At 54.0% G+C, this 16,623-nt stretch overlaps 1 protein-coding gene across 3 annotated transcripts in view; it reads right to left on the bottom strand.

Moving 5' to 3' along the window:
- PITPNM3 (PITPNM family member 3) overlaps positions 1 to 16,623 on the bottom strand; it is a 105,309-nt gene that overhangs the window by 21,638 nt on the left and 67,048 nt on the right. For 2 of the 3 annotated variants that reach the window (XM_058431477.1, XM_058431476.1), the window contains exons 5-10: positions 11,364 to 11,455; positions 10,682 to 10,917; positions 5,582 to 5,771; positions 5,010 to 5,132; positions 4,057 to 4,241; positions 1,437 to 1,609 (exon numbers count right to left, since the gene is read on the bottom strand). In XM_058431477.1, the coding sequence (XP_058287460.1) occupies positions 1,437 to 1,609; positions 4,057 to 4,241; positions 5,010 to 5,132; positions 5,582 to 5,771; positions 10,682 to 10,917; positions 11,364 to 11,455 (999 nt within the window). The remainder of the gene's footprint in view (positions 1 to 1,436; positions 1,610 to 4,056; positions 4,242 to 5,009; positions 5,133 to 5,581; positions 5,772 to 10,681; positions 10,918 to 11,363; positions 11,456 to 16,623) is intronic. The other variant, XM_032138087.2, reaches the window with a different exon arrangement.

Below are 16,623 nucleotides of genomic sequence, written 5' to 3' on the forward strand. Positions count from 1 at the left end.
AAGCCATTACGTTCAGTTTGTCTCCCCACCCAGGAGCGCAGTGACAGGCACCCGGCACTGCAGCCGTGGTGCACAGCTGCCCTTCCCCAATCAGGCTTGCAGCTTTCCTTTCTCTGCGCCTTTGCGCAAACCATCCCTTCTCCTTGTGGGCCCTCCCTCCACCATTTCCACGGGGCAACTCTTTTAGATTCTTCCAGTTTTCACTCAGTTACCACCTGACCTAGGAAGCCAACCCAGCTTCCTTCAGGCAGGTCAGCTGCCCCTTCCGCAGGCCTCAAGGCTATAAACACTCAGTTTCTAGGCCTGCTGCTAGAGAGAGTTCCAGGTTTGCCAGAGCTGGTGGAACACTTCTCTCGCTGACCAGCAGGTGTCTCCACTGAGGCCTCCACCTCATCGGCAGGCCTCCCTGTCTCATTCTAGAACAGGGACTGGACTGTCCAGCATCCAGGGAGCCCTAGGGTTCATTAGTGACACTGAGGGCAGCCATGGGGTTCTGCCTCCTCGCCTCCATTTCTGCCACCCACTTTATCTGTTCCATACTGTAGCTTGTCAGTAAGCTTTGGCCAAAAGCATGGATCTGTGGATACCCAAGGTGCCCTGCAGCCTCAGACGGTCTGTACTTCTGTCCTTAGAGTCACAGCTACCCTCCCTACCCCTCACGCCTGCTGGTGCCAATTGCCTGGTGTGTACATTTGAGAGGAGCAGGAAAAGGCATTCGAGGTTGCAGGTATTAGCCGGGCACAGTGGCTCACGCCTGTAATCCCAGCAATTTGGGAGGCCAAGGCAGGTGGATCACTTGAGGTCAGGAGTTCGAGACCAGCCTGGCCAACATGGTGAAACTCCATCTCTACCAAAAATACAAAAATTAGCCAGGCGTCATGGTGGGTGCCTGTAATTCCAGCTACTCGGGAGACTGAGGCAGGAAAATTGCTTTAACCCAGGAGGCGGAGGTTGCAGTGAGCTGAGATCACGCCACTGCACTCCAGCCTGGGCGACAGAGTGAGACTCGATCTCAAAAAAAAAAAAAAGGTTGCAGGTATTGCGTGAGCAAAGGCACTTGAGGTGGGCTTGGGGATATGCGGGGGTGGGTGGTGAGACCAACCTGGCAGCCGTGTCTGCCTCAGTACAGGAGAAGGAGAGGGTGGGAGGCAAGAGGTTGAATATTCTGTCTTCTCTTCCCCATAGGGCATGACCACCGGACAATGGGGCCACAAAGCAGCCAGGGGCACTTGACATGGAGAGTAAAATCCATCTGAAGCTGCCTCACCTTCGCTGTGTGTCGGGAGGGAAGCTGCTCCTCTCTCCCTCCTCTGCCCCACCCTCTCTCCTCTCTTTCCACCTGTCCCAACTCTGTGACCTTCCCTGCCCCTGTCCCTGACTCCACTCTCTTCATTCTGAGGCCCTGACACGGTGGCCCCAGCCCACACCATCCCTACCGTCCAGCCCAGGCAGCACCGTCCTCCGCATGGCCAGGACCAGGCCCAGCGGCGAGCCGAAGAGGAAGAAGTCGGACACGTCGAAGTCAAAGCGGCCCAGACTGACCTCAGGGAGCTGCGGCCCCCCGGCCGCCGGGGTCTCAGACTCATCCTTTAGCACGCTGGAGTGGATGCTGCAGAGGGAGGAGGACGCAGGGCAGGGCAGGGCAGGGAAGGACCGAAAATGCGGGAGTGTTCACTCAGCAGCACAGCCTGAATTCTGAGCGTGAAATGCCCAACCCTCCATCCCTGGGACGGGGCTGAGAGTCCACGGCTGCACACCACCTACAGTCAGCACTGGCCACCAAGGCCTGGCTGATATTTGGCTAGAAAAGGAATCAACAAACTTTTTCTGCAAAGGGCCAGAGAGTCAATATTTCAGACTTCATGGACCATGTGGTGCCCATTGCATCTAGTTAACTCTGCCATTGCAGCATAAAAGCGCCCATGGGCAGTGATTAAATATGCATGGCTGGGATCCAATCAAATGTCACTTACAAAAACAGGCTGAGCACCTGGGGCGCCTGAGCATCCTACACACTGGCAGGCCTGCCTCGTCATGCTGGCTTTGTGATGGCCACGCTGAGGATTCCTGCACTGTGTATCAGACAGGCCCAGCCTGCCCAACACCCAGCTGGCTAACGTCAGTTCTGTTCTGCTGGGATCAGGGCTTTCATCGTAACTCCTGTTCCAGGCAACCCGCAGACACAGATGCAAACAGCTTGGTCTCCCCACCCCCAGCCCCAGCCCACAGATGAAGCAGAGCTTAAGGAGAAAAATGTGAGACACGCAGAATTCCAACCATTTCTAACCCAGGTGCCTGTTGTCCCAGGAAGAATCCAAGTTACGTTCAGCCACAGACCCAGAGTAGGACGCTGAGAATCAGAAGGAAACCTGGGCACCTCCCTGACCTTCCAGCCAGCATTAGCTACAGCTTAAAGTGAATCGATTAACTGAATGCAAAGCAACTAAACTACTTGAGTCAGAGGAGAACAAACTTTAGAAAGAGCCATTGAAATCATGTGGACAAGTGCCCCACCCTCGGGAGCGAGCGAGTCTGCAAAGTTGAATCCTCAGTCTCCGCACTCCCTCCTGCCTCTCGCGGTGTGAGCATCTCACAGTGAGACGATGACTCTGATGTTTAACAATACATATTTCATGTACAGCGTGGTCCCTAAACACACGCCAACTACTTAATTGCCAAAGAAACCACCATCTGTCCCTACACCAGAGGGGAAAGCTGGCTGTGTCAGACCAGCTCCTGGAAGCCTCCAACTTCTCATCGCTCTCCACATTTGGGGCTCTCCTAAAGGATTTTTCAAGGATGAGCCAGGACTGTTGAGATTTTTCACCTTGCAAGCCTCACAAGAAGGTAGCTGCTTTTCTAAAGGATCATCTGTCAGCAGGGCTTTAAACATTCAGAGATTTAAATGTGCAGAGCCTTTGACCTAGTAATTCTTCCTCCAGGAATCCATCCAAATATAATCACCCTAATATACACGTTCATTTTCATGCACAAAGATGTTCACTGTAGGGCTATTTATACGGCTAAGGAATTGGAAACAGCCAAAACGCCTAATTACAGGGATTAAGTAAACTGATATCCATTCATTCGATATTATATTGCCATTAAGAATATTTATCAAGTATTTTTAATTATATCAGGAAAAGATCACAATATAAAGGGTTTTTTTAAAGTAAAACAATCTTAAAAGCATGTAGAAGGAAACAGTCTCAATGTTAACAGTGAGACTATTGGCTCCCTCTGGGTGGTGAGATGATTATTTTCCAAATGTTGTAATGACCTCATGATACCTATCACTTGGGTAAGGAGGAAGGAGAAAGAAAGGAAGAAGAGAGCTGAGGAGCACAGGAAAAAGAAAGAGACATTCCTTCCAATTTGGGTCCAACTTCAATTAATGCGTAAGCTGAATTAATGTGCAGATAATGTGTTTCACCCATGTTGATTAACATGTGTCTTCTAGAAAGTTAAAGGGTAGACAGTTCTGTAGAGGAGCCTGCCTGGCCCACAAACAAAAGTGTGTTGGATTAGAAAGCATGAACTTGGGATAGGGAGACCAGAATGATAATCCCAGCTCTTCCGTCACTGGCTGCGTGACCTCTAGAAAGTTCCTGACCTACTTGGCCCTCTCTTTCCCTATGAGAAATGATAACAACACACACCTCAGGTGACTCACAAAACATAGTTACAGCAGTTATTCCACCAGGTTCTTAAAACCATGCAGCAAAGTAGGCCGGGCAGCATTATCTTTTTGCAGAAGAAAAGCCGAGGCTCAGAAAAAGACAACTGTTCCCAGTCTCTCTGCAAGTCAGAGCAGGGCAGGGACAGGGACCAGGTTCCAGAGTCTCAGTACAGGGCTGATGACGAGTGGCCATGGTCCCTCAGTACAGGGCCGACCACGAGTGGCCGTGGTCCCAGCATTTCAGTGCTTATCTATGAGCCCCCATGGAAGGGCCTGGGACATATGACTGGTCACAGCCCTCCCAGTTGACTCTGAGCCAAGGTCTTCTTGCTTCTGGGTGCTTTGACAGAAAGCAAGCAGGGGACAGGGAGGGGTACCTTGAGAGGAAGGCGTGATGCTGGGTGATGGCCTCGCAGTCATAGGTGGAGGAGTCGCTCTGTTTCCGCGGCAACGGCCTCTTGGGCTCCTCATCCTCCAACCCGCTGGGGATGTCAACATTGCTTTTGCTGAGACGCTTGCTGCTGGCCAGGCTGCAATCCTCCGCCACCGCAACTGGGGTGTCCTTTGGGACCGAACAGGGGACAGGAGAGAAAAAGACTGCTGTCACGGGAGACTCTGGGGCCTTGTCTCCTCCCGCCAAGCACAAACCAACCCCTTCATCCTAAGATGTGAGGAAGGGGCTACCCTTCCTCCAAAAGACACAGGAAGCCACATCACAATCACGGTAGGATTTTGGGCACAGGCTCTCTCCTGCATCCACCAGGATTGACATTCCCGCTGGGATGCTGGACGGCTGTCGAAGGGGCCAAATCCAGCTCTCCAGGCCTCCGTTTCCACACCTGTCACAACAATCCCCTGCTACTCTTGTAGAATTATGATGCACTTCTTCTTTTTCTGTTTTTTTTTTTTTTTTCTTTTCTGAAACAGAGTCTCCCTCTGCCACCCAGGCTAGAGTGCAGTGGTGCAATCTTGGCTCACTGAAAACTCCACCTCCTGGGTTCAAGTGATTCTCGTGCCTCAGCCTCCCGAGTAGCTGGGATTACAGGCACGCACCACCATGCCCGGCTAATTTTTGTATTTTTAGTAGAGATGGGATTTCACCGTGTTGGCCAGGCTAGTCTCAAACTCCTGACCTCAAGTGATCTGCCCACCTCGGCCTCCCAAAGTCCTGGGATTACAGGCGTGAGCCACCGCGCCCAGCCGGATTATGATACACTTCTTTGTAACCTGGATGTCATGGTGCCAACGTGAAGAACCAGCACTCTCTCCCCGAGGGGCAGGCCCTGCTCCTATGGGCATACCCCTCCCGCAGCCCTGCCCCCGGCCGTACCTGGGTGCTGCTGATGCTCCCCTTCCGGCTGCTGCTGGCAGGGCTGTCCCCCGAGGGCCCCGCACTGTAGCAGATGGCATCGAAGGCCAGGAGGCCCCCCACACAGTCCCCAATGAGACACACCTGGAAGAGATGCAGCTGGGACTGCAGGCCTGCCCACTGCTGACCCCTCACCCCCACACCCGGCCACAGCAGCGCTGCCTCCCCACAGGAGAATGAGAAACTCGTCCTTGGGAGGTGTTGAGAGAGCCCGACTGGGAAGCAGTGTGCAAACTGTGGGGGGTCAGGGTTGGCGTTGGCCCAGGCCAGCCCAAGGAAGGGGAGTAGGCTACTCTCAGGGGTCAGACTTGGGCTAGAGAGCAGCATGGGCTCAGAATCAGAACTCAGACTGTTGGCCTCTGTTTTTCTATCTGTAAAATGAGGGCAAACTCAGAGATCTCAAAAGCCGCCTTCGAGCTCAGAGGCTGATTCGAGAACAGCCTGGCCTTGGCCCTTTCAGTAGATTCCAGCCTCTCTCCCAGGCCGGGGCCGGAACAGGGGAGGGGAGAGGAGGAGAGGGCGGGCTGTCCTACCTGCCCACTGAAGCCAATCCCATCAGAGGACTTCAGGAACTCTCTGTAGACCTGGTTGGCTCGCTCGATGACGGTGGCGACAGCATCCTGGTACTGCGGGGAGGAGATGGCCAACAGGGGAAGGGCGGCCAGAGGGACGTGGTCCTGGCTGCTGCTGAGGCAGCCCTCATCGTGGCTGTAGGGGTTCAGGCTGCAGACAGGGGGCCCAAGGTGAGCCCAGCCACGATCGGGCAGGTTGGCAGGTTTGGGGCTGAGGATCAGGCAGAAGAGGGCACATACTGGCCAGGAATTGGGCTCCAGGGACCCTTCAGGAAGACCCAGGCAGGAGCCTGGTGACACAGAGCACAGGCAGTGTGGGGAGGAGAGGGGAAGAGGATTCGAGCCTACACTGACTCCCTGTGTGTCCTTCCCGTGCTGGCCGTGGGTGTGGGCCCTGGGGTCCCTGTGACTGCAGTCTCTATTGCCCTCTTCTGCATGGCCCCAAAGGACACCCCAATCAGAGGAAGAAGTCAGCTGAGGAGCCAGCTAGTGTGGAACAGGTGGGAACATATCATCACGGCAGACTTCCTGGAGGAGGTGGGGCTTGAACTAGGCCTCAAGAAAGGCTTTGGACAAGCTGAGAAAGGAGGACAGAGGGCATGCCAGGCTTGGGGTTCACATGTTGGCCACAGCTTGGAGCTGGGCACATGGCTGCAGACATGATGTTGTGTTCATTGCATCACTGGGAGAAGGTCAGAGCTTTCATCAGCTTTGCAGAAAGTTCTGTGACCCTAGAGGGGGCTAAGAGCCTGCCCGGCAGTGTCCAGCCAGCAGACTGTCCAGACTTTGCATTGGCACCCTCAACTCCCTACCTTCCCACTAGGAAATACCCCCCTCTCTGGGCAGCTCAGACTCACCCGAGACCAGTGCCTCCGAGTCACCTACCCCCACCTCTGCTTCTGTTCCCTGGGGCTTCCGACCCAGATGCACTGTTGGACCTGGCTGATCAGGAAGGACCCTAGAGGGAGGCTGGGAACTCTCCACCCCTGCCCAGAGCCTGCCCTTCCCCCTTAGCCCAAGCTCAGGCTGACGGAACCCAATGCAGATCCCACTAGGACTTGACAGAATCTGGGGCAGGTGACAGGGCTCGAGCACTCTCAGCAGGTGGCAGAGTCCTCGTGGCGTACAAGGCTGGCCCTGTCAGCCATTCCTCATCTCCAAAGAACACAAATTAGAGGAAGCAGGCCTCGATTGCAGCCGGAGAGATTTCAATTAGCTGAGAAAGAGCTCCCTCCCAGCCGTGATTACGGGGTGATGAATGGCCCTGGCAAGGAGCTGCCCTGGGGGAGAACTAAGCTCCCTCCCGCTGGCCCCGCGAATGAATGAATGAATGGCCAGGCCATCCGTCTTCCTGGAGATAGGGGTGACCCAGCTCTGGAGGTCAGATGTCCTGGGGACAGGTAGAGGGGTTCCTGAGACAGATGATGAACTAGCACAGTGAAGTCCTGGACTATCAGAGTGACAAGGGAACATGCTGCGCCACCAGCTCAGCGGTGAGCAGGTGTCAAAGATGCAGATTCCGGGGCACCTCCCTCCTGAATCAGCCACTGCCGAGGGGAGGCCTGGATATCTCGCAGTTTAACAAGAATCACACCAGGGATTTGGGCAATTAGCCAGGTTGCAGAATTACGGACCTAATCTTCCTTCCTTCCAACTCTGATTGAGATCTGCCTGCAATTCCTGTTGGTGTCCAAGGAACGCAGATAAATCAGAGTCTCTGACTTCCCCCAATCCCAAGGGGGTAAAGGAAGGCCCAGGGAAGGGAAGGGGCTTGCCCGTGCTCTCTCCTGACTGGCTGGAAGCTCCAGGGCAGGGGACTTTGGCCCTCCCGGCACCGAGCCCTCCTCAGAGCCACATCTGGCTGAGAACATAGGCTCCCATTCTCCTGGGGAATCCGGAGTGCGGTGTGCCCCACACACCTGGCACCCTGCTGGGGACCTCTTCCCACCCTCCCCAGCTCCAGAGCCCCGGGGTATGAGGGCCCTGCCTGAGGGCTGGGTTCTGCAGCAGCCCCAAGTCTCTGGCGGGGTCCTGTAAGGGGGAGAGGCAGAACAGAGGTGAAGAGGCCTCCCTCCTGCCCCTGACTGAAAGTTCCCAGCTTCCAGCTGCCAGCCCCAGTGATCTGCCAAATGCCTATAGGATTTGGGCCCTGCAGGCGTTTGGGTCATTTTTTGCACATATGACTGCTGAGAATCCAGGTATCCACCCGGCCCCAGGCACCTACCTTTAGCTAGTTCAACAGGAGAGGCAGGAGGGGAGCACTGCAGCCCTCAGTGCCTGGAGCAGTGGGTGGAGCTCCCAGAGGCCCCATACCCTGGAGGTCCCCTCAGTTTGTCCCCCACAGCTACCAGGGCCCACAGTGGGCAAGGATGTGCCAGCGTCAGCAGTGAGCAAGCTGCCCAGCGCTCAACCAGCCCTTCTGTGCACACATCCTTCCCTCCTTTCTCCCCACCAGCTGGGTTCCCTGCTGCGAGTTGGAAGTCTCCCTCCCCAGCCCACTCTCCACCTGCAGAGAGAGCCCCTCTTCCAGCCAGGAGGAAGATGATGTGAGTCACGGCTAGCATCCCCAAGGCTGGCATCCCCACAGTTAGCATCCCCAAGGCTGGCATCCGCATGGCTAGTATCCCTGAGACTAGCATCCCCATGGCTAGCATCTCCAAGGCTGGCATCCCCATGGCTGGATCCCCACAGCTAGTATCCCCAAGGCTGGCATTCCCATGGCTAGTATTCCCAAGACTAGTATCCCCAAGGCTGGCATCCCCATGGCTGGATCCCTAAGGCTGGCATCCCTATGGCTAGTGTCCCCAAGGTTGGCATCCCCATAGCTAGTATCCCTGAGGCTAGTATCCCCATGGCTAGATCCCCACAGCTGGCATCCCCAAGGCTGGCATCCCCAAGGTTAGCATCCCCAAGGCTGGCATTCCCAAGGCTGGCATCCCTATGTGCTTTCTACATTCTGGACACTGTGTTGAGTGCTTCACACACATTAGCACACAGACTCTTCACAGCCACCCTGAGAGGTTATTTACTATGGCTACCTTCATTGTATAGATTAGGAAATTGAAACAAGGAGAGGTTAAACACCTTCCCCCGACCACACAGCCAGGACTCAAATCCAGGCGTCCTGAGAGCCCACACACTTAGCCGTGGTACACAAACCCAAAAGTCACTCCTCCAGGAAGTCCTCTCTGGCCTTTCTCAGAGAGCCCACAGTGCCTTGTTCCTCCTCCATCAGAGCACTGTAATATTATGAGGTAGATAGATAGATCAGATAGATAGATAGATAGATAGATGATAGATAGATAGATAGATAGATAGATAGATAGATAGATAGATAGATAGATAGATAGATAGATAGATAGATAGATAGATAGATAGATAGATAGATAGATAGATAATGGATGGACAGATGGATGGATGGATAGAGTGATGGGGATGGATGGACGGATGGATGGATGGATGAATAGATAAATAGAATAAAATGATAGAGAGAGAAAGAGACAGAGAATACATAGATAGGTTTTGTCCACAGTTCCTGGCTCCCATAGCCGTTGTTATAATGTTGGGGCACTTAAGCCTTGGAAAACAGAATCAATCTATCTCTCTCTATCTCTCTCTCTCTCTCTCTCTCTCTGACATTCTCCTGCCCTCCTTGAGCTGGCTGTGAGGAAATTCTCTGATCTCCCTTGTCTGATTTAGGTCATGAGACCCTCATTTCAGGAGTCCTGCCCCATACCCAGGAGGAAGGAATGCTGCAGAGGCCAAGAAGAATCTGAGCAGACAGGCCCTGTTGGGTTTCCTGACTCGGTCTGAGCGTCAGCCCCTTTCCGTCCAGCCACATATCTATGTTGTCAATCATGCCTAGCCAACGACACCTCCATTAAAGGGCCAAAAGGACAGGAGAGCTTCCAGAGGGCTGAACGTGTGGAGGTTCCTAGTGGCCGGCACACCTAGGGAAGCTCCGTGCCCCTTCCCCCATACCTCGCCTTATGCATCTCTTCATCTGTTTCCTTTACAATAACCAGTAAATGTGATTCAGCATTTTCCTGAGTTCTGTGAGCTGATCTAGCAATTAATTGAGCCCAGTGACAGGGTTGTGAGAACCCCAACTTGAAGCTGGGCTGTCAGCAGCACAGATAAAACAAACTGGGGCATGGTATCAGTGTCAGAAGTTTGGGGCAGTCTTGCGGGACCAAGCTCTCACCCCACGGGATCTGATGCTATCTCCAGGTAGACAGAGGCGGAACTGAATTGGAGGGCACCCAGCTGGTGTCCACAGCAGAACTGATTGCTTGGTGTGTACGGAAACAGCCCCTCACATGTGGCCCCGGAAGTCTTCTGTGTTGACTGTTATGGTGTGAGAGCAAAGGAAAAACACCGTTCGTGTTTTTCAGATTCCTACTTGGCTGCAATCGTGTGGCCGAGTTTGACTCCTGTCTCCATGGGCTGGGCGACCCTGGGGGAAACTGCTCAAACTCTCAACACTCAGTGTCTTTTTTTTTTTTTTGAGACAGAGTCTTGCTCTGTCCCCCAGGCTGGAGTGCAGTGGCGCAATCTCAGCTTACTGCAAGCTCCACCTCCCGAGTTCAGCCATTCTCCTGCCTCACCTTCCCGAGAAGCTGGGACTGCAGGCGCCCGTCACCTCGCCCTGCTAATTTTTTGTATTTTTAGTAGAGACGGGGTTTCACCATGTTAGCCAGGATGGTCTCAATCTCCTGACCTCGTGATCCACCCACCTCAGCCTCCGAAAGTGCTGGGATTACAGGCGTGAGCCACCGCACCCGGCCAACACTCAGTGTCTTTATCTGGGCCAAACAGATCAGGCTTGTTGAACACAGGAAGTGGCTCAAGATTTCACGGGGACCCCAGCACACCCAGGCCCAGGCAGAGGACTCTTCCCAACACCTTCCACCAGGGATGCTTGTGTTTCGTCAGGATCTGACATCCCGGAGAGTCCTTGCAGGTACCCACCTGCCCATGGGGTCCATGTTGTCGGGGGGGCCCCTCCACTTAGTCCCCCCACCAACCCCAACCAGTTCAAACAAGCAGAAATGGACTTACTGAGAGACGAGCGAGAAAGCCTCAGAGCAGATGGCAGGACAGGGGACGAACTTGATGAGGATGTGGCCCAGGGCAGCAGGGAAATGGGCGCGTGTGACCTTCTCCAGCACGGAGCTGAAGGTGTGGATGTCGGCTGCCTTGCAGGACGGGTCCCCGGCACCCGTGTCCAGGATGTTTCCCCCGTGCAGGACCAGCAGGAGGACATGCGTCTTGCAGGAGCGCTGCGGGCAGCCTTCCTGAGAGCCAAGGCGGTTGGAATAGAGAGAGAGAGAGGCGGCTGGGGTCGGGGGAGGCACATAGGGACACACATACACATGTGCGCATGCACACATGCACAGACACACACACGGGGAGACTGAGGCCAGAGAAACAGGCACTATGTCCAGCCTGTCTCAGCTGCAGTCTGAGGAGCAGTCTCAGCTCTAATACACCCCGCTGTGTGATAGAACCTCTGGTGCATTCCGAGTGAGGGAAGGACACAGGCTGCCAGGAGGGATCTCAGGGCAGGAAGAGTCCCAAGAGACGCTTCCTGTTCATATGGGAACCCAAAGCCCAGAGAAGGACACGGACCCGCCCAGGGTCACACAGCAAGTCAGATGAAGAGCTGGAAGAAAACGGGGCTGCCTATTATCCGAAGGCTCTTCCTAAAATCCTGGCCTCCAAGGCGGACCCGGACACCCACCGAAGCCCAGCCCACCTCGCTGTCTTCGTGGATCTCAATGCTTCCCTGGGCTGGGAACCTCTGTCTTCTCAAGGAAACCCGGTACAGTTCTCCTGCAGAGGGAAAGAGGAGACCTCAGCATCTCCAGGCTTCCCCCACGGTGACCAGACACTCCCTGGGCCCAGCTGGCCCTAAAGGTGAGGCCTTGGCTTACATCATAGGTGAGCTCAAGTTAGTTAGAGTCTGGAGCTAGGGAGAGTCACCCCATCCAGGCCCTGCCTCTGAAACCGACACAACATGAAACCCTTTCTCCTCACAAGGAAAGGGAGGGTGGCAGAGTGAGGCCATCACGGATGGTGCTCCTGAAAGGAGGGGCTTCCTCGGAAGGAACTAGCCTGCTTTTCTTCACCAGGACAGCAGCAAGGGTGGGTACCGCCTGAGGACTTCCACTTCCAGTTATGGACGGCGATTTGAGCCAAGCCTCCCGCTGAGAACAACTAGAAGAGCTGGTGTGATGGCAGATTGTACGCACCCACTCTTGACTGGGCTGAGAGGTGCCCAGAGAGCCGGTAAAACATGGTCTCTGGGTCTACCTGTGAGGTGTTTCGGGAAGAGGTTGGCATCTGAAGCAGTGAACGAAGCAGATCTGCCCTCACCAAGGCGGGTGGGCACTGTGCAGTCCGTGGGGGTCTGAGTAGAACAAAGTGGTGCAGGGAGGGAGGATTCACTCTTCTCAAGCTCAGATTTCCATCTCCTGCCTCCCACATCAGCACTCCCGCTTCTCCGGCCTTAGGACTTGAACTGGGAATCGTGCATTTTCTCCCCTGGTTCTCCGGCCTTTGGGCTTGGGCTGGAACTACACCATAGGCTTTCCTGGGCCTCCCGACTTCCAGACAGCAGGTCAGGGAACCTCTCAGCCTCCATCATCACGAGAGCCAGTCCCTCATAATAAGTCCCTGTTTTTCTTTCTTTTCTTTTTTTTTTGATGGAGTTTCACTCTTGTTGCCCAGGTTGGAGTGCAATGGTGCAATCTCGGCTCACTGCAACCTCCGCTTCCCGGGTTCAAGTGATTCTCCTGCCTCAGCCTCCCGAGTAGCTGGGATTACAGGCGTGTGCCACCACGCCTGGCTAATTTTGTATTTTTAGTAGAGACGGAGTTTCTCCATGTTGGTCAGGCTGGTCTCAAATTCCTGACCTCAAGTGATCCGCCCAGCTCGGCCTCCCAAAGTGCTGGGATTACAGGAGTGAGCCACCGCGCCTGGCCAATACGTCTCTTTTTATACATCCGTGTATATATCCTTTCGGTCGGTTTCTCTGGAGAACCCTAATATGGCTGGATACATACTTTAAAAATATATCTGTTTGAAGTTATCAGAGAGATAATAGAGCCTTGAATTACGGGACCACTTTCCAGGGAAGGTAGACTCCCAGAGAGGTAAGGTCAGCATTTGAAACACGACTGGCATTGCCCATGAGCTTTAGGGTAAAGCTGGCCTTTGCCAGAAATCTCTCCTTGCTCCTCTCAGCAGCCTGGGCTCAACACCTCCTCCTTCAAGAAGTCCTTCTTGGCTCCCAGCCCTCCCTGAGCTCTCGTTTCCCTAACACAGAAATCAGTAAACCACAGCCATGGACCAAATCTGCCCCACTGCCTGTTTTGGTAAATAAAGTTTTATTGGAACACACTCAGGCTCCTTCATTTACATATTGTCTATGGCAGGCGGCTTTTGTGCCACAGCAGCAGAGCAGTTGCAGCAGACACCTTACAGCTCACAAAGCTGAAAATATTATCTGGCCCTTTCCAGAAATGTCTGTCAACCCCTGATCTAACACCTACGCTCCTGAATGTGATAACATTGGACTCCTGGGTGGAGAGACTTCAAAGGCATCCAACAGCCACCCCCGAGCACCCACCCAAATGATACCTGCCACTCTGAGGACTCCTTCTTGCCACCAGGCTACCTTCAGCTCCTCTCCTTCCTCCCCCATGAGATGGATGCTACCTCTCGTGTGTCGCTAAAACCTACAGCCAAGCCGAACCACCTGTTTGTCTTCAGGGAGGAGGAACTGGCTCAGCTCTTAAAGCCGTAGGTTCTAGATGAAGATGGCCCTTGCCTTCTTCACACCCCACCCCCACCAGAGCCTGCTGCTCCCCTCTAGGAGTCACATCTGGGGAGGGTCCTTCCAGGGTCTTTGCTGGCAACCCTGGGCACCCTGTCAACATCTCCTCACCACAACCAGCCCCAGGGGAGGGTACCTCTAGAAAGAACTGCAAATGAGAAGCTTTTCTCAGCAAGGAAGAGCATTTCTGAAATATTCTGTCCTGACAGACACAATCCCAGTCAAAGGGTAACTGCTTTATGAGCTTCGAGCTGCTGCCCGCACAGACAGGAAATCATTTCCTAAATGATGGAGGAGGAGGGAAAACTCGTCCTGGGGCCTGGCTGTGCCCAGCACTTCCTAGTTCTTCCCATTGGCTAGGCTCTCCTGCCTAATTTCTAACTTACTAAAGACCTTGCCCTGGGCTTGGCTAGAGGAGACCCTGGCTCTCTCCTCCGGACAGGATGATAACACAAGGCAACAGTAACGGCTCAGCTTTATTAAGCGCTGATTACGTCCTGGGCACTATGTGCTTTACATGATTCATCCCCTCTAGTCCCCACAACTACTCTCTGAGTCTGAATGATCTTGTTATTAGCCCCATTTTACAGATGAGCAAACCGAGGCTCAATCAACCTACGTCATTTGCCCCAAGTACCTTAAAGGTTAAGGCCCAGGTCTGCCGCTGCCAGGCCCCTTTCCACCACGTGAACTAGCACCAGGAGGGATAGGGTCTGAGTGTGGCTTCCCTGAGACAAAGCGCTCATGCTTCATGGTGTGTGCGGCTGTGTGTGTGGCTCTGGGGCAGGCTGTGAGTCAAGAAGAACCAGGAGTGATGGCAGGGCTGAGGTTGGCTCTAGGGCTGGGAGGAGCGTGGTTAAAGCCATGGACCCTGGATCCAGAACGCCTGAGTTCACATCTTGGCTCTTAGCAGCTGTGTGACCTGTGTCTCAGTTTCTTCATCTGGAATATGGGGATAATAAAAGCAGCTACCCCATGGGGTGGTGGTGAGGATAGATGAGTTCATATGCATAAGGGGCTTACAGCAGGGTGTGGAACACAGGAAGTGTCACATGGGTTAGCTGCTATTGTTATCATTATCATTATCCAGGGGACATCCAGGGCACAGAGCCAGGACCACAGCTGACAAGATGGGCTGCTGGGGACATTGCCGCCTCCACACTTGCCTGCCCTGGTGCCAAGTCCCTCCCTGAGCCCTGGCATGCTCCTCGGCCTTGCTGGGCTGCGTGCCTGTTTGCAGTGTGATTACAGGATTAAATGCTGTGATTGCCACAAATTACTATGGCAAGGCTATAAATACATTGCAGGGAAGACATGAGGGTCCTGTTGTCTCCTGGGCACGACGCCCTCTGTTAGGTGGGGGCTGGACTCTGCGCCCTCACCCATTACAAAGGCCAAGGAGCATCTACATCTTTGATCTGTCTGGAGCCAGCTCCCTCGGGACCCATGTGATGCTCTGGGTATCAAATCGGTGGATGACTGCTGCATCCTGGCCACCAACGATGTTGAGGCCGTGCCTGGTTCCGTGGGATGGGAGCCTCGGGCCAAAGACTGGGCAGGATTGTCCTCAGTATCCCTCACTCCTCCCTAGCAGGAGGAAAGAGTCTCACCTCCTACACTGTTTGGGGACAGAGCCTTGCTGCCTTTCCATGCACAAAAGCCAGGAATGCTCTGCTCTGGGAGATGGAGGAAGGGAGATCTAGCCTGCCAGATTCAGATTCTGGCCCCTTGAGAGTTGACTAACAGGACCAGAGCTTCCCCACAGAAAGGCACATCTCCCGTCTTCTTCTTAGCAGAGGCCCCTGTAGACAAGCAGGGGCAGCCGTAGGCCACGTTCCCTGTACCTTCCCCACAGGTCTCTGCTCTTCTAAAAGCCAGACATTCCTACCATGATAATTGAGGCCATTAGCTCTGACTCACCCACAAGACATAACTCTTTCACTTGTCCTTGCCTTTGCTCATGCTCAGCCCTCTGCCTGCAAGCCCTTCCTCCCTTTGCAGACTGGCAAACTCCTACTTGTCCTGCAAAACCCTGCTCAATTTCTATCACCTCTAGAAAGCCATCTTTGATCTATCTAGGCAAAGATGGCTATCCCATAGTATGGGGCGCTGGTCCTGGCTTACTTGTCTATTCCTCCATCAGACTGTGGGCCCCTTGAGAATAGAGTTTACCAGTTTTCAGGGCCTAGGATGGCACTTTGGTGAAAACCTTTTGGAAGATCCCAGGATGCACACAGCCTGTGATACATCTCTGTGCCACTAAACCCCCAGGAGAAATCAGGTTAAGGGAAGCATCATCCACCGAGAAGCACGTTTCTTCAAAGTACTCATGGGAACTGGTACGTGGGAACCTCTGGGGATTCTAGAAGAGTCTGGCCTGGGCTTTATAATTCCACCCCTAGAGGCTTCCTCAGGGACTCTGGTGACAAGAGCAGCTGGCAGGGGGTCCTAAGGGGTGGAGAGCCACATAAAGGGAACCCCAGGACTTCATCATTAGGCTGCCTGTTTCTTCCCACTTCCTATAAATTTCTGTTTGCATGTCCCTATTTAGGCTGGGTCCCTGCAGTGCCCAGATTTGGGGTGGGGGACCCCACAGCTGTTTTTGTGACAGTGTTTTTTGACAGGCTTTGAGACAGGCCAGCTACTGCAGTGCCAGCTCCCAGTACCCTGCTAGCCCCACATCAGGAGAAGTGGTCCACCCAGCTCACCATGGCTGCTCTTGATGCCTGAAGAATGGAGCCTATTTTTGCTTAATCACAGCCTTGGAGAGGTACAAATCGTGATCATCCCCTCTAATTACCAATGCGCCACACTGCTCTCGAGACGAAAGCCAAGGTCATCACCCACACACTCAGCACCCCAAGCAAAGCATCACCCCAGCTTGGCTGGAGAGCGTAGCTGTCTCCCTCTCTCTTGCTACCAACCTCTGGGGTCCACAGGGGTGGATGCTGAGGGCCCCCTGGCTAAAGCCAAACACTCAGTCTCCTCCTCCATCCTTGGCAGTCACTCCCACCCCCCCGTTAGTCACCCCTGGCATCAACCAAGCAGAGCTGGGCCCAGCTTGAGACCATGTGGCACATCCTGAGAAGTAGCTACAAAAGTATCTAATCCTCTGTGAGCTAGTGGAAGCTCATGCATGGGTGGAAACATACATTTTTTTTTT

This window comes from Hylobates moloch, unplaced genomic scaffold (assembly GCF_009828535.3).
Source record: "Hylobates moloch isolate HMO894 unplaced genomic scaffold, HMol_V3 SCAFFOLD_19, whole genome shotgun sequence".
In the NCBI taxonomy this organism is placed as follows: domain Eukaryota; kingdom Metazoa; phylum Chordata; class Mammalia; order Primates; family Hylobatidae; genus Hylobates; species Hylobates moloch.